This window comes from Vipera ursinii, assembly GCF_947247035.1.
Source record: "Vipera ursinii genome assembly, chromosome: 1".
Classification (NCBI taxonomy): Eukaryota; Metazoa; Chordata; class Lepidosauria; order Squamata; family Viperidae; genus Vipera; species Vipera ursinii.
The window spans coordinates 333,661,283-333,684,702 of record NC_139512.1 but is presented as its reverse complement, the minus strand read 5'-3'; the positions used below and the strand labels follow the sequence as shown (position 1 = coordinate 333,684,702).

The 23,420-nt window shown below is 39.8% G+C and overlaps 1 protein-coding gene across 1 annotated transcript in view; it reads right to left on the bottom strand.

Moving 5' to 3' along the window:
- Window positions 1–4,151: 4,151 nt before the first annotated feature.
- The window catches only part of OTOF (otoferlin), a gene marked incomplete at both ends in the record, with an annotated part of 162,620 nt that continues 143,351 nt past the window's right edge, over window positions 4,152–23,420 (bottom strand). Inside the window, 13 exons of the mRNA XM_083378964.1 lie at window positions 4,152–4,332; window positions 4,575–4,675; window positions 6,055–6,233; window positions 6,583–6,824; window positions 10,742–10,840; window positions 12,482–12,570; window positions 13,811–13,953; window positions 14,560–14,720; window positions 15,447–15,617; window positions 15,988–16,115; window positions 17,516–17,653; window positions 18,485–18,616; window positions 21,334–21,500. Coding sequence (XP_083235090.1) covers window positions 4,152–4,332; window positions 4,575–4,675; window positions 6,055–6,233; window positions 6,583–6,824; window positions 10,742–10,840; window positions 12,482–12,570; window positions 13,811–13,953; window positions 14,560–14,720; window positions 15,447–15,617; window positions 15,988–16,115; window positions 17,516–17,653; window positions 18,485–18,616; window positions 21,334–21,500 — 1,931 coding nt within the window. The remainder of the gene's footprint in view (window positions 4,333–4,574; window positions 4,676–6,054; window positions 6,234–6,582; window positions 6,825–10,741; window positions 10,841–12,481; window positions 12,571–13,810; window positions 13,954–14,559; window positions 14,721–15,446; window positions 15,618–15,987; window positions 16,116–17,515; window positions 17,654–18,484; window positions 18,617–21,333; window positions 21,501–23,420) is intronic.

The window sequence follows — 23,420 nt, the reverse complement described above, 5'->3', positions numbered from 1 at the left end:
GCCATATAGTTTGAGATGCTTCATTCTACCATGACCACTAGTGTGTGGAAAATGTGTTGTCATAATCCAGTGCTTTACAGCCTATAAATAATAGCAATGTGCAGATATGTGGTAGATTTCAAGAAAGACTCTTAAAACGCTAAGAGGAAGACCAAGTCCCTGGAAATCGTACTGAAAGAGAGCACAGAATGTGATTACATGGCAAAGATGTTCTTGGAAAGAAACTCAACTAAACATTTCCAGAAAATTCTAGTTCACATAAAGAAATGAGAGTGCTGTTGTTTTCCTAAAGATGGTGTGCCATCTTTAGAAGTTTGGATGTACATTTTAAGGATATCAGGACCAGGAGCACAAGATAGTGTAAAAGAAAAGTGGGACTCTTAATTTAGAACTGCATTTCTTATGCAGGGTGTAAGATATAGTTTTCCATCTTGACAAATACAGCGGTTTTCTTCAGCTTCTCCCCTGTGCCGTTATTATACATAGGAATCTGTTGCTTTCAGTGATCTATTTTTATTAAAGAATTTACAGATTTTCTCTTAATCCAGAGATGCTATATTAACAGTGCACAGAAAAGTACCCCTACCAATATCAGACCCACCCCACAACTGTAAGGAAATAAAATCAACAGTTTTCACACAACCCAGAAAATAATAAGCATGAAATACAGAAACTTCACTTGTGCTACGCTGTGTGTGTGTGTGTGTGTGTGTGTGTGAGAGAGAGAGAGAGAGAGCAGCAAAAAGGCAGTGGAATTGTGGTCCCCCCCCTAGAAATCTGATAAATTAAAGCTAGGACATCACATCTTCTTCCAACTTGTAAGCTATCTTTGCCTCCTGACAAGGCAGATTTTTTGCTTGTATTAGCTATTGCAGGTCCCTTATGACAGGGATCCCCAACCCTTGGGCCATGGACCAGTACCGGTCTATGTCCTGTAAGGAACCAGGCCACACAGCTGGAGGTTAAATTGAAACCACTACTTCCCCAAAAACCAGTCCATGGTGCCAAGAAGGTTGGGGACCACTGCCTTATGATACTATAGCATGGTATAGTATCGAGCATATGTTTGGGAGAGGTATCTGACTCATTATGCAAGGCTAACAGATACAATTTATCATTAAGAACTAGAAAGAGTTGTAGCTGCCCCCCCTCCCCCACATGCGTCTGCAACTGCTTGCAAGATAATGTGTTAGTGATCTAAAATCCACATCCACACTTGACATACACATTATGTCTCCTTGGTACCAGGCATGGGGGCAGGGTAACATGTGATAAAACATGTTGCGATATCACAGCCTGCATGCTCCAATGTATGATGCAAGTACAAAGTGACAGAATTTGTACCATCACACACAATTCAGCATTTTGGTGCCACAATGGTTAGGAATGGATACCAACCCTAGCAGGGACAGTAGGTTAATGATCAGGTAGAATGAGAATAAGATGAGCAGCATCTTAGTGTGTTTGTGTTAAAGAGATGATGCTTATGAGCACTGGACTGTTGAATTAAGAAAGAAGATCTTAAATGGTCCTTTCTGTTGGAGAGGACTGAATGTGTATGGGAGGATAGATTGAACTAAATATGTGTGAGCTTTGAAAAGATACCCAGTTTTATTAAATAATAACGTGAACTGGCCATGTTAGTTGTCCTTCTGTATCACTTGGTATTGCCTACATTCCCACAACATAATCTGAGTTTAATAGGCTAAGCTAGATATTTCACTCCATCCTTCCTGCCCTCATCTTGTTCAGAGGGCTTCACTAGCTGACCCATATCCATTAAAATAGGATATGACATTATAACACGTCCCCTAGCCTCACCATACTCCTTATTCTGGATGTTATTTGTCTCAGCAACTGATTCTACTTCCTGCTAAATTACATACCATAAAAAGCAGCTGTTTACACAGCTTTATTAGAAGTTCAAAAGAACTTGGCCTTCCATGAAACATTGCCTTTCCACTGTGTTCTTCTTCAAAGCTTGATTTGCCAGTTGTTCCAACTGGAAAATATCAAAAACCCTGCCTAAAGATCACAACCAATCCCATTATAATGGTCATCTAAAAAAACAAAAATTCTTTTATTTCCCAATTGCATTAATGGAGTATAAATGTGTACACAGGTGAATACCCAAGCAACATTTCTGTAATGATTCCGGGATGTTTTTAAAGCATTGAATGTTTCAAGATTGAGCACTAACTGCATGCTCTTTTTATTTAACAGTTAGGTCTTGAAGTGTGTCAATTTTAGTTTATTTTGGTATAACATGCACCTCACAACAAATTGTAAAGAAGGAACTAAAATGAGGGAAATAATAATTTGCCTATGATCTGAACTGAACCCACAGCTTGGGGTCATTGCAGTTCACACTCTTGCCATTACTTTACACACTCCGACAAAACAAAATACTTATCTTCTTTAGTTGCCTGAAGCTAAGAATCTGTTAGCTGTTTTCATGCAAAACCTTGGAAGGGCAAGCTTCCCCACTTTCCATTGCAATAAAGTGTTACACAGTCAGGGAAGCAAGGGCAATCTCTTTTCTTAATGAGGGGAAACTGCAGCATCAGATTCCAAGAAAATATGCCAAGATTCCTTAAGTAGCCGATCACTCCAAATCTAATATGAACAGGAATCCTTTGAAATTTCAGCTTTTTGGGGAGACACACTTTGTGATATCAGCAAAGGAAGAAAACAATAACAAAGAAAGAAGGGAGAGATGGGATAAATGCAATCCACACAAAATGGAATTACCGTTGTCAAGGTAATTCCACTTAAGATTAATTCATTCATGGAGGACACGGAAACTGAGGCAACAACAAATAAATGTGGGAGGGGAGGCATAAAGAGACTGGAGGAAATGGCTGAAAAGAGAACTTACATTGAACTTTGGGAAAGAGGGACACTCTCCCTTTTCAAGTCATAAAGCAACAATAAAGCAATCTTAAATCTGACTCCTGCTTCCAAAATCCCCCTCCCCAAAAGGTCCAAAAATACATATGGAAGCCACCAAACAGAAATGAAAGGTTGTTTCTGACAATCAGGTTAGAAATGGGAGAATAGGGCAGCTGTCTCATGCTCCCAGAAGCTTCTTGACCATATAACCAGGCATGGAGTAAAGGAAAAGGGCCACCATGATGAGAAGTAGAAGGGCCAGGATAATCTTGATAATGAGCCATTTGTAACGGGTACAAATGAGGTATCTGATAGACTTGAGTGGGTTCAGGAACCAGATGAAAGATGTGTCTGGGCGACTGAAAAGGAAAAAGCAATTGTCTAAGCTTAATGGGAATAACTGTTCTTTGAGATGATTCATTCAACTTTGGTCTACAACTTACCATCCCAAGCACACCCACTGTTCAGTAGAAAATTGCTTTTTTAAATATGTCAAAGCTACCAAAATAAGCAAGATTTGGCACCTTCTCATTTATCCTATTGTTAGCCTGATGGCACAAAAAGATTCTTGATGAGAGGCTAAATCAAGCACAACAACAAGCCTTATTCATCACCCACCAGATACTTGACAGATCCTTTTGTATCAGTAAAGGTATGTATGGTACAAGGGTTAGAAACTATCCAGACTTGATGGCCACTATTCATTAATGCCAAACTAACAAAAAATGGTTTTATCTTATGCAGTCTTGCTTCAGAAGCCCTAATAAAGCAGCTTGTCATCCATAATTCCTTGACAGGATGTTGGGATGCATTTTGCATAACACAAGGCTCAGCCATTTGGAAGAATGTAGTGGATTACTCAGGTTTTCTGGGGATTTTTGTGATCTAGAGGTTTTCTGAATTTCCTTTTCTCCTCACCAAGAATTTTATTATCTTGGATGTTTAGGGTTGGAATTCAATTCCATGGCTTGTTTTCAAGCCTAAAATTCTATTCTCCAGTGATTTGATATAATTATCAGGAAAACTCTCTCTAAACATGTCAAAACCACTCAATCAATATTAGCAAACCCTCACTCATTTGGATAGAAGAACATACATTCTAATTTGGGGAATGGCACTATTATAATTTACAAGCTATCTACCGTCCTTCTCACCTCAGCTTGCCTACATTTGCAATGGATTTATTGTGGCATAAAATGATACTGTAAGCATGAATAGGTGGAAAAACAGAAATACCCTGGGCAAAGAAGGAAGCCTACTCAGGCCCCGAGAAGTTTCTTGACCAGATAGCCAGGCATAGAGTAAAGGAAGAGGCCAACCATAAGGAGCAAGAGAACGAGGAGAAGGATTTTCAGCAGAAGCCAACGATAGGTATGCCAGATAAAGTAGCGGATGGACTTGAGTGGGTTCAGGAACCAGATGAAGCTGGTATCTGGGCGGCTAGGGCAGGGTGGGGCAAGGAGAAGAGAGAGGCCAAAAACATATAAGTAAGAGAAAAACAGGAAAACTGAATGGAGTCATGGGGAAAAATGGGTGACGACAGTAGAGGCAGTCTAATTTTGCTTGCTGCCATAGTACCATGTGTTTGTAACCTCTCCCATGACCTTCCCAATTCAGTATCCCCACAGGGTATCAATCTGCTTGGATATCCCTGCTCCCATCATTGTTTCCCATGCACTCACTTGGGTTTTTCTAATGGATCTGGCTCATTACGCGCCAATCCAGCTGGACATTTCTCAGCTTCCTCAGCTGTCAGTAAATGAAGCTCAGCTTCCACTTTACCCTGCAGGGGATCAAAAGATCACAGGGTTACCCTCAGAATGAAGAAGGCTCTCTTTTTAGATAAGATAAAGATACAGGTGAGATCTGTTATTACTCATTGTGCTGTTCTCCCATTGGGGCCCCAAGCTGACTGGCAAAGCCATGTCTTTAGGCCCTTACGAAAAGATAGGAGGGTTGAGGACAACCTCACATGTTCTTAAATATCTGAGCTCTATTACTAAAGCAACAAAGGGTGAACATCTCTTAAGTGCACAACCAACAGAAAGCATTAATAAGTGGCTCAGACACCTGGCTAATTCATAGAAATATAATATGTTGTTGTTAGTTCCAAAGTAGTCCCATCGCGACCCCATGGACAACATTCCTCCAGGCCTTCCTGTCCTCTACCATCTTTTGGAATCCATTTAAGCTCATGCCTAGTGCTTCAGTGACTCCATCCAGCCACTTCATTCTTTGTCATCCCCTTCTTCTATTGCCCTCAAACTTTCCAAGCATTAGTCTCTTGACCAGTGGGTCCTTCCTTCTCATTAAGTGGCCAAAATATTTGAGTTTCAACTTCAGGATCTGGCCTTCTAAAGAGCAGTCAGGTTGATCTCCTCTAGGAATGACTGGTTTGATCACCTTGCAGTCCAAGGGACTCACAGGAGTCTTCTCCAGCACCATAGTTCAAAGGCCTCAATTCTTTGGTGCTCAGGAAATATAATATATAGCATATATTATATATTGTCTAATATATATTATATATTATCACAGAAATATAATTACAGAAAGGGAAGGAGATACAACACAATGACACTTGTAAAATTCTATTAATAGACCCCTTCTCAATAAAATTAGTTTTATCCTTCCTGTGGAAATTATGTCTTGGTCTGGTCTACCTAGTAGCACTGGCACAAATTTTGCAAGTCTTATTATGCACTTCCTCCCCTTTCTTATATTTTTGTGAATTAGGAAATGTCTGAGCCGCTTACAAATGCTGTCTGCTTATTGTGGACTTAAGGTATTTTTACCCTTTGTCACTGTGGTAATAGACCATGCATGACTCCAGCAAGCTCATCTCTCTATCATATTCATCCCTAACACCTACCCATCAACGTGAAGAATTAGAAGGAAGCACCGAGTTATTATAAAATTATTATTATTATTATTAAACCCATGCAATCCAAGGAATGCTCCATTCCTTCATCTATTCTGTGTGAGTTGTCTTTGTGAGCTATTGCTTATCCCATAATTTCCTACCATTTTTCTGGGCTTGTTTAGGGACTTTCCCCCTTACTCCTACAGTCTAAAATAATCTTTTTCCAATTGTCTTGGCTCTAGGTTTTATGGAATCTATCTCTCCTTTAAACAGCAATGGCAGGTCTTCTCCACCAACATTACCGTCATCTCCATTTCATCGTTCTCATTTCGAGCCAAAAAGGGCCACCAGCCCTTCACCCTCTTCTGCTTGAAGATAGAGATCATGGGCACCTCTATTTCACCAGTTCCCATCTCCATGTTGCACTGCTTGGCTGTCTTAGCACCACGTGGGAAGCGGTTCAGGTCAAGCTCAATGCCTCCTATGCGAGTAGGAAGAGAAGAGAGAAATATTGAAGATTCTCTTAGCTGTGAGACAAGGACTGCTAGAGATAAATCAGAATATCGTAATCTTCTAAGTATTTTTGGCTCAACTTTTAAATTGTAAAGGAACATGGGATTTATAAGGCCCACTTCAATTTTTAAAGGAAGATTCCAAAATACTAAAATTAATGAGTCTCAGATTAATGTATGTCATCTTCATTTTAATTGGTGCAGTTTGATAAAACAAATTACTGATGACATCCTCACAGTCTTAAACTCTGCTTATTTCAGCTGTATTTCTGATCCAGGGAAGTTAAATCTGATCAGCAATCAAGTCCTCCGACATACCCAGGAAGTCATCAGCAGAAAAGTGATCAGCATCCCACACTTGTAATGTGAGTCGGGCTGGAATCTTGTATTCAGTTTCATCCCAGGAGAACATAGACTCTTTCTTAGAAATAACAATCTTTTCTTCAGCTGCAAGATAGTCGAAAGGAAAGATGTAGCGCCAATTGAAATTGCCCTCTCCTGTCAGTGAATGGTAGTGGACATCAGTATCCTGTTTGTCTTCTTGCTGGCCTTTCAGCCACCTGCATGAACAAAAACAAGGAAGTTGATCAGAAGAAAGGATGGGATCGGAAAAAACCCCCCAGTGATATCACTGAATGATTGTTCATTCTGGGCCAGCTCAATCAGCAGTGTAGAGAGATGACAAAATATAGTTTTGGAAGATGGAGAGCTTTGTTTGCAGGAAGACAGAGGAGACCATGAGGATGTGGAGTGAATCTACCTCCAATTTAGTACCTAGTATATGGGTTGGTTGGCTTTCGAACTGCTAGGTTGGCAGAAGCTGGGGTGAGTAACATGTGCTCACTCTGTTATGCAGCACTTGGGATTCGACCCACCAAACTGCCGACCTTCTGATCGACAAGCTCAGAGTCCTAACCCACTGAGCCACATGAGCACGGAGATGTCCTCGGACAAGCGCTGGCTCTTCAGCTTTGAAACGGAGATGAGCACCAGCCCCTAGAGTTGGAAGCAACTAGCATGCATGTGCGGGGGAACCTTTACCTTTTTTATATGGGTTGGACTGCAAGTCCCATCATTCACAGCCAGCAGATTAATGGGCAATGACTAATGCAAACCAAAGGAACAAAGGAAAATAGATATAACTGTAATGAAGGAACAGGTGAGCCGTAAAGGGAGAAAAAAAATCATAATCATGATTAAATGGAAAGTGTAAGAAAGAAATTCAAAAGCTTTTAAGATTCACTTATTATACCCTACAACAGTAGAGTAGCATTCCTGTAATCTCTGAAGTGTCTGTTTCCTGATTTGACCTATCTCACAGAGGTGAAACAGACTGAGGTGCACTAGACTAGAAAGTCTTCTCCTTGAGTATGACTCCATGTTGTAAGTAAAAAAAAAGCAGTGGCAAAGAGCTCAAAATGTAGCAGTCATGAACCTTAGAAGTCCAAGTGACCCAGAGAGTACTTTGAATGACTGAATGAAGACAGCTTTAGTCTTGAAGTGTTGCCTTTATTACCAGCGTTGAGTTTATGATGCTTTTCAGAAAAGACAGTCAAATATCAGGAATTTCTGCCATTATACCAAAATTATTTCATAGACTTTTCCCAGGAGTTTCATGCTGAGCATTTGAATGATTCTGCTTGATACAACTGAAAATAGACCATGTCCTCTGTGAGGTTGATCGTTCCACTGGGGTGAGATTATTTCTACTCAAATAAGAGGCTTTGCCTGCACATGTCCCCAAATGATTGTCCAAAATGCTCTTCCCATCCTCCAAAGCATGCAATAGAGAAGCAAGCAATCCATGTTCAATGCTCCCATCTGCACAATTTCCTTGCCAAGCCAGGCCTCCACCTCTTGACTGAGAATTGTGGTTCACAAAAAGCAGAACACCCACCCTACCACTTCAATTTCCCAAAGCATGCAGAAAGACAGAAGACAAGAACACTCCACATTCAATCAGAAAGAAGAAAATCACCCTTTACATATACCATACAACTCATTCCTAGGCATATATATATATAGCTTAGACTGTGGGGTTTGGCAGAAGTATATCTAATTGGGAAGGGGTCAAGGTACATCTATGAAATGTTAGGATATATCTTGTTTGGAAGGTACATGATTCCCCTGCCCATTAACAATCAAATCTTTGCACAATCATGAATTCCATAGACAGAAATCTTGAAACTATTCTGCTGTAGAACAACTGACTGATGGCCTTGGGCTATGCAAATATGGAAGAGAAAATCCAAAATTACTAAGAGGAATGTTTTTTAAGTAGAAAAAAAATTCTAAATAGCATTGAGTACATAATCCATTACTGCTTTGTGTTGTATTTGTCTTTTTTAGAACCACCTAAGACAAAAGCAGTCGAAAGCTGCTTATTCTGGTGCCTTTTGTGATGATCTACCACAAGAAGGATCAAGGAAAAAGAGAATAGTATTCTTCTTCCAGGATCAGCCCATGAGTTGCTTCTGAGTTACTTAGATATTCTGCAGAACAGTTTATACTAAACCATTTGCTTAGCTAACAGAAACATTCTGGATATGCCCACTTAATTTTCTACTGTTGTTTTAGATGTTTCTGATCACTGCTTCTTCATATGAAGGTATCTCATAGCAGCTGAAACTAATGATGAATCCCAGGATTTTTTGTTTCACTGGCATTAGCTTATCAGACAGATCTCATGCTTCTTCTAGGCTTCTCCCTCCCTCCTCTTTGATGTCTCTTTGATTACATTCCGTATCTTAGATCTTGACTTGCAAGGGATTCTGCTTCCAGTGTTTCCTGCTGGCCCAGGCCTAAGTATGACTGACAGTTCCACGCATATATGAATGAAAATGGCCCTCCTGGTGGTCCATAAGTAGAAAAAGGGGGCTACATATCAAAATGATGTTCAATTATTTTCTGTGTAAGTCACTGGTTGTCTTATCATTATGAGATTCATTGTTATCATACAGCCTTGGTGGAGCAGTGGGCTAATGCCTCCTTAAGTAACACCAGCTGCCTGCAATTAGTGCAGGTTCGCATCCCACCAGGCTCAAGGTTGACTCAGCCTTCCATCTTTCCGAGGTAGGTAAAATGAGGACCCAGATTGTTGGGGGCAATTAAGCTGACTTTGTAATAATGCCGCTTGGGGTGTGTGTGAAAGCCCTAATAAGCAGGCATATACATAGAATGAAGGCTACTGCTAAGCTTGTAAGCCGCCCTGAGTCTTCGGAGAAGGGCGAGATATAAATGGAATTAAAATAAATAAAAAATAAAAATTGTTTTCTCTCCACTCATGTGCTCAACAGTGTTTTGATCAAACCAGTGAAACTATGTCAGAGCTTCAATGCCACATAAGAGAGATTGCCATGCACTTAATAAAATAAATCAAGGGTTCCTTGCTCGGGGACCATCAGACAGTTTCACTTTTTTGGCAGGTATTACTCTATGATGCACAGATTTTCCAAACACTTGTTCACATTTTTATGTGTGCACATAATGTAGTTGGACATATGAAACAATACTTTGTAAAGAGACTATTAATAGATGGGAAACAAAAGAAGTCAAAATAGTGGGTTAATGCCTCCTTAGGTAACACCAGCTGCCTGCAATTAGTGCAGGTTCGAGTCCCACCAGGCTCAAGGTTGACTCAGTCTTCCATCCTTCCGAGGTAGGTAAAATGAAGACCCAGATTGTTGGGGGCAATAAGCTGACTTTGTAATAATGCCACTTGGGGGGGGGGCGAAAGCCCTAATAAGCAGGCATATACATAGAATGAAGGCTATTGCTAAGCACATTGATTTGTGCTTTAAATTGTAAGCCGCCCTGAGTCTTCGGAGAAGGGCGGGATATAAATGGGATTAAAAAATAATAATAACAAAAATACCGTTCGATGGTCCAGAATGCTCCTAGTTCACCACACACTTTATTTTGCTAGGGGAAATTGCTTTGAAAGCAGTTCTTCAGCTCTATCAACACTTGTACCTCCCTACTGTATTGGTAGAGCTGATGGAACTTTATGGGATTCTTTATGGAAAGCTAGGGAGGTACACTAGGCAGATCTAAATTGTGGTGCCCCCACCACAGGAATTACAAAGGATCAAAAGTAAACTTCTCTGTGCTTTCTCTTGTTCAAATAGTCCTGCCTCTTGGATGGGCTGAGTAATACGTCTTGATCAATAGCTTCTTAATATATCTGACTTCAACATTTTCAAGATAACCTTACTGATGTTCCCAGGAATTGCCAAAGGTTCACACCTAGCTATCACACACAGCAGACAGTAGCACACAAGAACAAAAACACAGAGAACAGAAGAAAAGGGCAGAACAGAGAAGCAAAGTATCCATTACTGCTGCCTGCAGAGAGCAGATGCTTTGCCTATGAAACAATCAGCCATCCTCTGCAGAGATCTGAGAGCCAAGCGGCACCAAAGTCACAGAAAGCTCACACAGAATACCCAGCTGGCCTTGAGGGGCAGCTTGTACGTACCCCCGGACAAAAATGTCACTGGATTTCTCGCCAGTGAAGTAATCATCGTCCTCCAGGACTACCTCATCAGTGTTCCAGATTATTACTCTAAGTTCATATCTGGCAAGGAGGAAGGAAGGGAGACAGGGGTGAGCCGAGGAGAGGAAGGATAGAGGTGGATTTTAAGGGTATAAGGTTGCCAATAAAAATAACGTGCATATACTTTTAAGACATCCACCCCCACCCAGGAAGATTAGAGCTGCTTGAACAAGGCCATTATATCTTGGGCTTGTTTAGTTTCCATTTCAATTGTTTTGAACTTATAACTGGAGATGAAAAGCATCCACTGGGACTCCTCAGATTCAAAGTGATGTTCACCCCCTACTTCTCCAAAGAAACAGCAGATATCCTTTCAATCCAAATTTGCTTTTAATGACTAAGGACAGGCAAGTATATGTTTGGCAACACAGACAGAGGGTTTGCTAACAAATAAGGGTTTGCTATTCTGTATTAGTCAGAAAAGGGTGGGAACCAAATGAAATCCTATTGATTTTGTCCATAACCCAGCCTCTAACAAGGTAAGGTTCAAATTCCCATGCCTTGACACAATCTGTTTTGCTTTTGAGATGTTGTTCCAAGACAGTGTAATTTCCCAACAAAGTTTAAGGTGGGCAACTGGGAGAAAAAGTGATTCTTACTAACACTGCCTCCTTATTAATCTGTACAGAGATAACTTTCATGCAACAATCTAAGATGAGACTGTCGGAAAGATACAGGGCTACATGGTCATCTTACCTTTCTCATATGTTTAGTAATAATGATGCTCTATATAAATATGCACAGGACATTTGAGTAGTCAGCTAAAGAAGTCCTGAAGAATTCCCATCCAAAATTTGTCTAAGGTAGCATCTTGTTTCCAACAGTAACAATCAGATGCTCATAGATAACCCATCAAGAAAAGCCTGAAGAAAACTGCCCTCTGCAGCTTCCAAAAATGGTGATAAAAGATAAATTTCACTTATTCTTTATGATTGTCCATGTCTCTTAAATGTTTAGAATAACTTGTTTATTCATTTGCAATTCATGAATCAAATGCAATTCATGAATCAATGACCATGTTTAGCTTTCCTGAAAAAAATATGGCTACTTAAAAGAGTTGCTTTAATAAAGGATTCATTAAAGCATTAACTTCTTTTTTTTCTGGCTCATGAACAAGCTTGAACAAAGGTTGGAGCCACTTTAATGGATAGAAGAAAAGGCTGAATTTATAAATGTGAAGCATGACAATCTGCCTTGTTCCATCGGAAAAGTCATCTCCAGGGACTTGCAGAACTTCACATCTGAACTCAAAGGAATGCTTTGAGTTATAGGCAGGGATTCACATTGCATATGTGGCAATTCCTTCAGCCAAATGCATCTTTTCCTGGGAAATGCATCTTTTCCTACAGAATCAGTTTTTAAAAATGCTATAAACATGTTTTTCACCATCCATCCAATTTATATATAAAAACATTGATTTTCAATTATAACTTCATCTCTCTCTCTCTCTCTCTCTCTCTCTCTCTCTCTCTCTCTCTCTCTCTCTCTCTCTCTCTCTCCTCTCCCACCCCCCCTCTCTCTCCTCAGTTACAGTCATATATTACTCATCATTTTGCACCTGGAAGATTTCTTGTTTTTCCAGCATGCACTGACCCCATCAGACTTAGGACTTTCCAAGCAGAATCCCACCCACCCCTCACCCAAACTAGGGCAAGGCATTACTTCTTTGGTTTCCTTGGTGAGATGTCAATGGCAGGGCCTGGTGCCGGCATGTCCATCGGGAACATGTCCACCCATAACTCCAGCCGTCCCTGCAATATTGGAAAGACCCAGTTATTGGTTCCTGATGCCCCCACGTTTAGCCTCTTACCACTGGATTCCATTTCCAGGCTCCACTGCTTCTTTGTTTATCTTATCTATTGCAGACTCCTGTTCATCCCAATATTTTATAAACATGAGATTAGCCAGTTGATTCATTTTGAATTATGAACAATGGGACACTTCTTTGAAGTACATAAGCTGAATTCAAAGGGAGCATCCCTCCTTTATTGCTTTCTCTGTCCAGCAATTAGCATTCAGAGATACATTGCTTCAGAACTTAGAGGCAGTAATAAGCAGTCATTCATATCAGTCTAGCCAATCAACTGGTGGCTCTTGGGACACATGTGTACTTTCAGAGAAACTTATTACCAGTAACCAAGTTCACACTCCTAATTCTCACCTTTTTGCCACTGAAAAGTTGCAATATTAATCCACTATTGAGCTAGACAGTGGAGTCTCCTTCTGCCCAGCTGATTAGCACTAGGAAAACTGTTTCTCTAAAGGATTACTAAGGTCTTTCACCTTCCCAGCATCAAAATGAAAAGAACAAGAAGGAATAGTAGCTGTGCCAAGAAAGATCAAGGACATTTCCAGCCTATACAATGATGTCCTTTGCATCTCTAAGGAAAAAGCTATTAAGAAATACCATCCAAAAATTGGTAGTAGTGCACTTTGAGATAGCTCTGAAATGAGTAACTTCAACTCCTATCCAAGCTTTAAGTGAAGCTTCTCTAATGTGTTAGCTATGCAGGATGAAGAACTGCTCCCATTTAAATCTAAAAAGACTGTACACCTCCTCCCAAGCCTACAAGTCTTATGTTCTGACCAACCCCAAAGCCCATAAAAGGAGACAGTTTTAATGGGTCAGTTGCTAATCTTGACTCAATAAATTTCATTTACAAATGAAAAAAGAAAGAACTATAACCAGTGTGGACCTCTTCTCAGAAAAGATTTTAATGGTAAACTCTTTCCAAAGCTTTTTAGAAACTCCTTTTAAATGATGAGTATCACATCATCTTACGATTGTGTCAACAGTGATCTGATCAGACTCACAGGTATTATGAAAATGCCATAGGTTTATGCAGAAAGTGGCTTCTTTACTGCAATGCTATATTTAGACTTTATAAGAAAGAGTATAAGACACAAACAGAAGTTGTAGCAGAATGTAGATAAATTGATGTGCCAGGCTAAAAGAACAGTTTATGTGCAGACAACAATATTGCTAAATACCTGCTCAATGCCTGGCTTGTCTGGGTTCAGCAATGGCCTTGTTTCCACATGCTCAGGCACTAATTTGCAGCCCACACGGGGAATTTCCTCCCAGTGGTGCAACACAGTTAGTGCCAGATGTTCATCTGTCTGCTTTTTCTGACCTGCAAGCATAGAGAACACAGCAATGGTGGCAATGAAAGAATGCAACAAGGTTGGTTGGTCATCTATTGCATGCCTTATCCAAATAGACTCTGGGTAAGGTACCAACTGCCCCTTGAGAGCCAAATACAATTAAATATACCACAATAAAGGATTATATTAGCAGAATGGCATTTGAATAATGGGGTTTAAGTAAAGTAAACCAAATTTTGTGTTAAGATTAATGGAATGTTTTCACATGCATTTTCTGAAAATTAAGTAAATCAGTATAATTTTGCTTGTTTTGAATAACTTAATTTTATTTACTTATTACCAGAGGAGAAAGAAGGTAAAGTGAGGAACAGAAAGTTGCCTTCACAACTCTAATTACCACTCAGTCTCACTCTCAATTTTAAAATTTCTTTAATAATTGTGGACATTTTACAACCATGAGAGTGAGGACTTTGATTTTTGGAAGATAAAACATTGATTCTCAGGATTCTGAATTCTACATCAACTTCTAAAGTCAATATTTTTACAATATGATAACAAATTTGTTTATAAAATAATAGAAGGTTATGCTTAATAAACTAATACATCATTAAAGTGCTTTGATTTTCAAGATTTACCATTTTCATCTTCTGCTTCAGTGGGGCCAGTGAAGACTCGATTGGTCACCTTCACCCTGCCTCCAGGGCCATAGTGGGGACCATCAACTTTATTTTCTTTACAAAGCTTGGATAGGATTTGGGTAGGCTTTTGAGGGTCTCGCCACATATTGTATCCATGGCTAGAGAGAGAAATGTAAGATTTTCAGATCAAGTCCTCAGGCCTGTAACTTCACAAACATGTAGTCCTACTTTTAACAGATGCCCTTTTAAAATCAGGATGCTATTTTAGAATATTGCATTGGTAAGTGGAAGAATGATTTATGACCCTGGAATGTATTTCTTGATATACGAATGAGATCACGGAGTCATCTTAAACAGGTGGCCTATATCTAGATCTGAAACATTGTTCTTACTTGCATCTGAACACTACTTACGTCAGCTGACCACACATGACTGATAGAGGGGATACAGTTAATGCATCTGGAAGTGCTACATCTGTTGAATTAGAGCATCTATGCCAAAATCCTATTAGATTTTGCACTAAGTTCTGTCCCTTCTATCTATCATGAGCAGTCAGTGTTAGAATAATCTAAGAGTATGACGTGGTGAAAAAAACTTCCTTTATTCTTAAAAATGCTATATGTTTGTTTCTTAAAATATTCAAAATCATATGCCTTATCTACAAGACTTCCTAAGACATGGGCAGGTTTGGAAATCAGGGATGTGATTTACTGTAAATCTTTCCAAAGATTGAAGAGATAGGTTTGGGGGTGAGTTTTTTCCCCCTGGTACTGTCTTATTAAAAAGTAGACCCATAATTTGGGTGAGAAAGGGCTGGCTTTTGGGACAATCATTAGAACTTTATTTTAACATTTTATAATAATGAGAAAGTTAAATATTCTTACAGAGCATAGGTCCAAGAAATGCCACATGTTGCTCTATGCTTGCTGTAGTACCGGTTCTCCAGATCTATCTTTGTCTCACCAATCAGATCATCCGAGCCCACCAAGTCCCAATCATAAATAGCCACTGTCAACATGGATTCCATGGGGAAAGTAGCCTCAATGTCAAAGGATCTATATGGGAGGAAACAAGAACAACAGCAAATGGGATAAACTTTTCCATGAAATGGAGAGTGTTACGGAGAAACCTAAAATACATCCTTTGACTGTTTTGAAGAAACTTTGTTCCTGAGGTATGTTGATGGCTAAAATGAGCAAGAAAATATAGAACTATAAATGAAAACAAAGACTTTGAGGATTCAGGGCTGCACTAAAGTTAGTTCATTAAGCTCATGCCATTGCATATGTGCTCCTATTTTTCATAGTAACATCTTGTAACTTGTTTTTTTAAGTACACAAATAATATCTAAATGCCTTAAAACTGGCTTCTATGTAATCCTGTAGTATTTAACACTCATTCTGATTCACCAGTGGCATCTCTTACTTTCCAAAGACAGGATTCAGCTGTTTAGAGATGTAATTCTCCTTGTCTTTGATATCTGTCTTTCCCAGTTTGATGACAACATAAGGATCAGCTTTGCCATTGATGTCAGCAGGATGCAGATCAGTAGCCTGGAATGAAAGTCAACCAACAATCAAGAGAATTGGTGGTACAGTGGTGGTACTTCCTCTAAGGCAGGGCTCACCAAAGGGGTCAATGTTGTTGTTGTTAGCTGTGAAGTCGTGTCCAACCCATCGCGACCCTATGGACAACGTTCCTCCAGGCCTTCCTGTCCTCTACCATCTTCTGGAGTCCATTTAGGCTCACGCCTACTGCTTCAGTGACTCCATCCAGCCACCTCATTCTCTGTCGTCCCCTTCTTCTCTTGCCTTCAATCTTTCCCAGCATTAGGCTCTTCTCCAGTGAGTCCTTCCTTCTCATTAGGTGGCCAAAGGGGTCAATATCAAACCTCAATTGTCGATGGGACTATCCATTACTGTTGTTGTTGTTGTTGTTGTTGTTATTGTTTTGTGGTATTAATTAATGAAGTATTTATCTAATTCATGCAATAAAAATTTGTGGATTGATAAACAATCTGAAACTTCATAAGGGGATTCAGTGAGCTGAAAACTTTGTGGAACCCTGCTCTAAAGGAACTTTTCCCAGAAAGTTTCACATAATGCTTTTAGTGTTACAGAAAGACCTTTTTAAGTCTCTCAAACATGTTAAATTTAGTGTTTTCAAAACTTAATTGTTTTACTGCTATTCTTTATGGTGATTTTATGGTTTAATTGCTCATGATAATTGCTGCTCCTGATTTTTGTGTTACTGCTTTAATAATACATTTTCACTGAATACACATCAGTATGTTTTTGGGGTGAATTATAAATTAAATCAAGTGTTAAGTTGACAAAGTAATTCTGATAGGGATCCAAGGAGCCCTTCTACCTCATTGGCTGGCCAGTTAGACGGAGTGCTTTGGACTTCTCAAGAAGTACAGAAGTTAGGAGACAGAAGCCTAGAAAAAGTGAGCACTGGGAAAGGAAAACCATTAGCAGGTAAACCTATTAGACTGTAGGGCACATCTGCTCTAGAATTGGAACTTCAAAATTTTGCAGCCATTCAGAACATTTCTCTCTTTAGCTGGCCCAATAACCAGCTAGCACATGAATCTACTGAGAGAGCAAACAAGTGTATAGGCGCCAGCAAAATAGCATACATTTATTAACCTCAGCTGAATAGCATTGTAATATTTCAGAGATTCCTGGGGTCGTTCTTCTTCTCCCTACCCCTCACTCCCACCCTAAGCTTATAAAATCTGTTCCTAATTATTCAGGGGAAGGCATAGCAACAAATCATTTATCCTAAACTTTGGGGAGTCAGTACTCAATAGCAAAAAGCAAACAAAGGCTTAGAGTTTCTAGATAAAACATGGAAATCTAAAATTTCAGAGGAGGAAAAGTTCAGTGCTCAGATCTGGAATGGATATAAAAACAAAATGGCCTTGAAAGCTGTTCTCACTTGTTCTCACCCTCACAATGTAGACCCGGACCAACACATTGATGGGATCATTGCTTGGAATTCCTTGGAACATGCCAAAAGTAGGGTCATATCCAGCCTCCTTGTTGATATCATCAGGAAGAGGCACTTTATAAACACACAGGGACCCCTGGGAATGAGAAGATATAATTTTAGCCCAATTAAAAGTCCATCTAGGTTTTGGCAAAGAAAGCAAGAAGGAAGCATCTACTAAGCTCTCTTTTTCCATCTTCTGTGTCCAGGCCTGTGACACAACAGTACCAGTGTTTTGTGAAACTTTAAAGTTTAAACAATATAGTGCAATCAAAAATTTTGTGGTTCTAATAGAATTATACCACTCGGGAATATTTTAAAATAAAAAAAATATAAAATGTAATAAATAAGTAACTTACAAAAACTTATGATTTCCACAAGAGAGCTGTATTTAAGGAGACATTATTTTTTCAGCTGTTGGAATGGTGACAAAATATTTACCTACTCAGCAAAATCAGTGAAAAAAATTATTCCTTAGTGCTGAACTGGCATCATGACAATGATCACATATTGCATATTTTGTTCTTACAATCTGCAAATGCTCTATGCAAGTTTGACTGATGGGGGTGCTGCAAATGGTTAGAGCAATTCCAAACAATACTTTCAGTGGCCTTTTTCCCCCCTCATGTGGAAAAGAGAAATCACTCTGCAAGAAGAGATGCACTGTGTATATATTAGAGAAGAAATGACTTGAACTCTTCTTTAATTTGGATTAAAATTCCTAATTTATCTACCCATCTTTTCATTCATTCCTTTAATCTTGCTAAAGCCCCTTTATCTTAAAACAAGACCTGTTTAACTGTTTAACAAATTCTCTGTTCAAGTCAAAAGATGAGTGAAATCAGATACCTTCTTTGCCTTTCTGGCTTGCCAGTAGTCCACCAGGATTAATAAAATTGGAAATGAGTCAGTGGAATTTCACACTCACCTTAAATCTTCCCACAATGCGATCCTCATCTGCAGAATTATCATCATCTCCAATCTTCCCACGAAGGAGGTTGAAAGTATGCAGCCAGTCCTCAAAATTATCAAATTCTGTCTCCAGTTCTTTGGGATATACCTCGATAGGATGGAGAAAATAACATAATTTGACTATTATGATCATATATTATAGACTTATTCAGGAACAGTAGTACGTATTGATCAAAATCAAGATATTGTGCTGACACAGGAGGTGTGCTGCACAGACATTCCCATCACCAGCTTTAAAATGTGGTCCTTGATCCTTTTTTATAAAAAAAAATATGGAGAACATCTGTAAACATAAAATAATATGCAAGAATGGAACCACCCAAATAGATGACATCTCTTTTCCCTATTACTTTTCCAGTTTTCTCACCCCTCTGAAAAAATTCATTTATGATATTGCAAAATATAATTGTTGCCACAAGTTTTATTTCATTTCATTTGTATCTTCCTTTCTCCACTCTCATCACTGATGAACAGCACCCACACAGAAGAGAATTCGACTGTGATATTGTATTTGTGTGTGTGTGCATTTTATTTTGCAGAAAAATAAATAAATAAATAAATCGTAAATAAAATGTCATATCAAAAGAATAATGAAGGAAAGAATGTGAAAAGCTTTTTAAATAAGGTCGATTTATTTAATCAATGCGGTAGAGGTATACTGATAATCTATAGCAGCTACATTCGTTGGGGAAGCCTTTTAGATGTATTGAATATAATTGTTGCTATCTTCAACCAGCATGACCTATCAAAATATCGGGGAAAAGAAGGCTGAAAGGGTTGAAGAAATGGATGAACAAAAGGAACTGTAACCAATTTTGTGTATGATTGAAATCTCCCCAGAACTGAGATAGGTGTATGTGTGTGTGTATGATGGTGTTAGGTTGACATTCCTTTTTTTCAGAATTTCTGATGTGGAATGGTAGATTTACTAGAAGACTCCTCTCTCTGCCTAATGGAAGTTTTATCTCTCTAATGTTCTCCAAGAGGACATTTAAAGAAAAAAAATATGTTGTCTCTTAGCCTGTCAAAACTAAGTACCATAAGGAAATATTGCAAAATAGGCTTTTCCTTTATTTTGCAGTTTTAGGACAAGAATTAGCTTTTATTGTTTGATGATATTTTTATCCCTTGTAAATGCTTTTGATGGTATTTTGGAGTGCAGTACATTCTAATGACACCAAGTTAGGTACTGTTTTCATTTTAAGAATATGGTCATGTAATCTGGAATTCCAAAATGTAGGCAGAAATGTAGATAAGCTGCAATGAGTGATCCAGAGGTTCCCAAGATTCCGTTACTGAGTGATGTATCAACGATGTTCGTGGGAAATGCCTTCTCCTGAACCAATTAGCTCAGTGCTCTCTGAACTGACTCATAGCAAGTCTCCAAGATTTCAGAAGAGGATCTTTCTCAACTAATAAAGGAGAGTATTTGTAGCTCAGGGTTGAAATGAGGGTTTCTTGATGCTCTCTGAGCTGGGCTGTTTTCTTGCAGATATTTCATTACTCAAAATTGGTAACATCATCAGTGCTAGTAACTAGTCATGTATGTCACTACCGCTGTTGATGTTAGCAATTTTGGATAATGAAACATCAACAACTAAGCTCAGAGAGTACCAAGAACCCCTCGTGACCTCCCAGTTAGACTACTATAACGCTCTCCACATGGGGCTGCCCTTGAGGACCACTCGGAGGCTTCAGCTGGTGCAGAATGCAGCCGCGCGAGTTGTGATGGGGGTTTCCCGATACTCCCATGTAACACCTCTACTCCGCGAGCTGCATTGGCTTCCGGTTGCCCTCCGGGTGAGATTCAAGGTGCTGGTGATGACCTATAAAGCCCTAAATGGCTTGGGTCCGGGATATTTGAGGGAACACCTGCTGCCGGCATCAAGTTCCCTTCGTCCTGTGTGCTCCCACCGGGAGGGCCTCCTCAGGGTGCTGCCAGTAAAAGACTGCCGGCGGATAACACGCAGGGGGAGGGCCTTCTCTGTGGGTGCGCCTGCCCTTTGGAACCAGCTGCCTGTGGAGCTTAGGAGTGCCCCCGACCTTCGCTCATTTTGCCGGGACCTGAAGATCTGGCTCTTTGAGCTTTCCGGCCCAGGCTGAGAGTTTTAATTGGGGTTTTATATTTCTACTTCAGGGACTGAATTTAATCATTTTTAATTGTTTTTTTTAATTTTTGTATTGATGTTTTAAACCTTGTAAACCGCCCTGAGTCCTAAGGGAAAAGGGCGGTATATAAATCTAATAAAATCTAAATCTAAATCTGGAGATGGAAAGAGATAAAATTTCCAATCCTTTAGAGTACACATTAGGGTTGGCCAGCCTTACAAGTGGAATATTATGGGCATCTTAAAACACTCCACTTTGTACTTAATGACATTCTGCAAACCTCATGGCATAAATTCTGGCCTTGCTCCCTTTGGTAATGATGCAGCATCACCAGGCATGTTCTTTATAGAGCAAAGGGGTTATGAAAGGACCACTGATGAAGTCCATGATAAGAGGTGCCTATCCATTGTGCATTGCACTACTACATTTCAGCAAACCTAGAATAATGGGAGGTTTGCCTGCTGATTGTTAATTGTTCTGATTGGCAGTAATATAATAGATGCCCAATTTCATTTGGGAAAGTGGCGTCTCCCAGAACACATAAACTGAAGTCTTGTATGATGGATTTAGATTCTTGTTGAGCTTCCCTTCATTTCTTGAACCGAAAAAAAAGGACTAAAAATGCAAAGCTAAAACATTGCAACATCATGACTGGATAAAATGTTTTTCATTGAATTAGGGTTGGGAATAACTCACCTTCATCTCATCAATCTTCTGCTTGTTCTTCTTTTCAAGGGCATCTGGCTGCTGCTGCTGCTGCTGCTGCTGTTTTTTCTTTTTGTCCTCTTTGGATAATTTGACTTTGTCTTTGGTCTTTCCTTGGGCTTTTGAGCCTTTCATAGGAGAGTCATCAAGTCTCATTTCTGAGCTCGCAGAGAAGAGTAGCAGATATGGATGGCAAGAATAAGAAGTTTGTGGTAGGAAGGCATGAGATTAAAAAAAAACCCAAAAAATCAGGCCATGGCATACAGGAAAAGTGACAGAAAGCTAGTAAAAATTAAACTTTGCAATACGGATCTAGCTTCCAGTCCTGAAATAATCATGCAAGCAAGCATCTTGTGCTGGCTATGAGCATTCAATGTATTCTTGGGGCCCTGGGATTTCTTATTGGACAGATATTTCATTACCTGAACTGATAAATATCATAAATGAAGTGAATGTGTTTATAGACTCAGAACCAAACCAAGAGAAAAGCTACCATGGCTGACACCCCTTTTCGGTCGGAATAACAAAGAGTTGCCATCATCAGCTATTGCCCTGTTTATAATCTACACAATTACCCTATGACACTCTGTAACAATGACGACGGAAGAGCCTGTCTGAAAACTAAATTGATAAACTTTTCAGCTAATCCTACAGTTTCTAAAATGCAGATACTAAAACAGTGTGATGCAAAATATAGCCCGCAGATGATACCACTCTAATGGCAGAAAGTGAAGAGGAACTAAAGAGCCTCTTGTTGCGAGTGAAGAAGGAGAGTGCAAAACTTGGGTTGAAACTAAACATTAAGAAAACCAAGATCATGGCATCTGGCCCTCTCAATTCCTGGCAAATAGATGGGGAAGAAATGGAGGTAGTGACAGATTTTATTTTCCTGGGCTCCAAGATCACTGCAGATGGGGACTGTAGCCAAGAAACTAAAAGACGCTTGCTCCTAGGGAGGAAAGCCATGGCAAATCTAGACAGCACACTAAAAAGGAGAGATATCACCCTGTCAACAAAAGTTCGTATAGTCAAGGCTATGGTCTTCCCAGTTGCAATGTATGGCAGTGAAAGTTGGACCATAAAAAAGGATAAGCACCAAAGAATTGAGGCCTTTGAACTATGGTGCTGGAGAAGACTCCTGCGAGTCCCTTGGACTGCAAGGAGATCAAACCGGTCAGTCCTATGGGAGATCAACCCTGACTGCTCTTTAGAAGGCCAGATCCTGAAGCTAAAACTCAAATACTTTGGCGGCCTAATGAGAAGGAAGGACTCACTGGAGAAGAGCCTAATGCTGGGAAAGATTGAGGGCAAGAGAAGAAGGGGACGACAGAGAATGAGGTGGCTGGATGGAGTCACTGAAGCAGTAGGCGTGAGCTTAGATGGACTCCAGAAGATGGTAGAGGACAGGAAGGCCTGGAGGAACATTGTCCATGGGGTCGCGATGGGTCGGACACGACTTAGCAACTAACAACAACAACAAATATAGCCCCCTCCCACATCCACACATATAAACTGCATTCACTACCAAACCTGTGAGATCCTACTCTCTTCATCCCCCAGAGATATGAACTGCTTGAAGTTCCCTTAACAAACAAAACAAAAAAAAAACATTCTCAGCATGCTGAACTGAGCTCAAGTGGCAACAGGGGTAAGAATCATCAGAAACCTGTGGCCTGGTAAACTACAGATAGTCCTTAACTTACAGCAGTTCATTTAGTGACCATTCGAAGTTACAGAGGCACTGAAAAAAGAGAGCTATGACCGTTTTTCACACTTAGGACCGTTGCAGCATCCCCATGAGCAAAGTCATGGGGAAAGCCAGATTCACTTAACAACCATGTCACTAGTTTAGCAGCTGCAGCGATTCACTTAGCTGCAGATGTGGCAGGAAAAGTTGTAAAGTGGAGCAAAACTCACTTAACAAATGTCTCACTTAGCAACATAAATTTTGGGCTCAGTTGTGGTTGTAAGTCGAAGGCTACCTGTAGACTGCTTCTGTTCACTGACCATACCTCAAAGCATGCTGACCTAGTAGGAAGGGATAAGCAATGAAGTCACATGGATGGGCTTAACTAAAG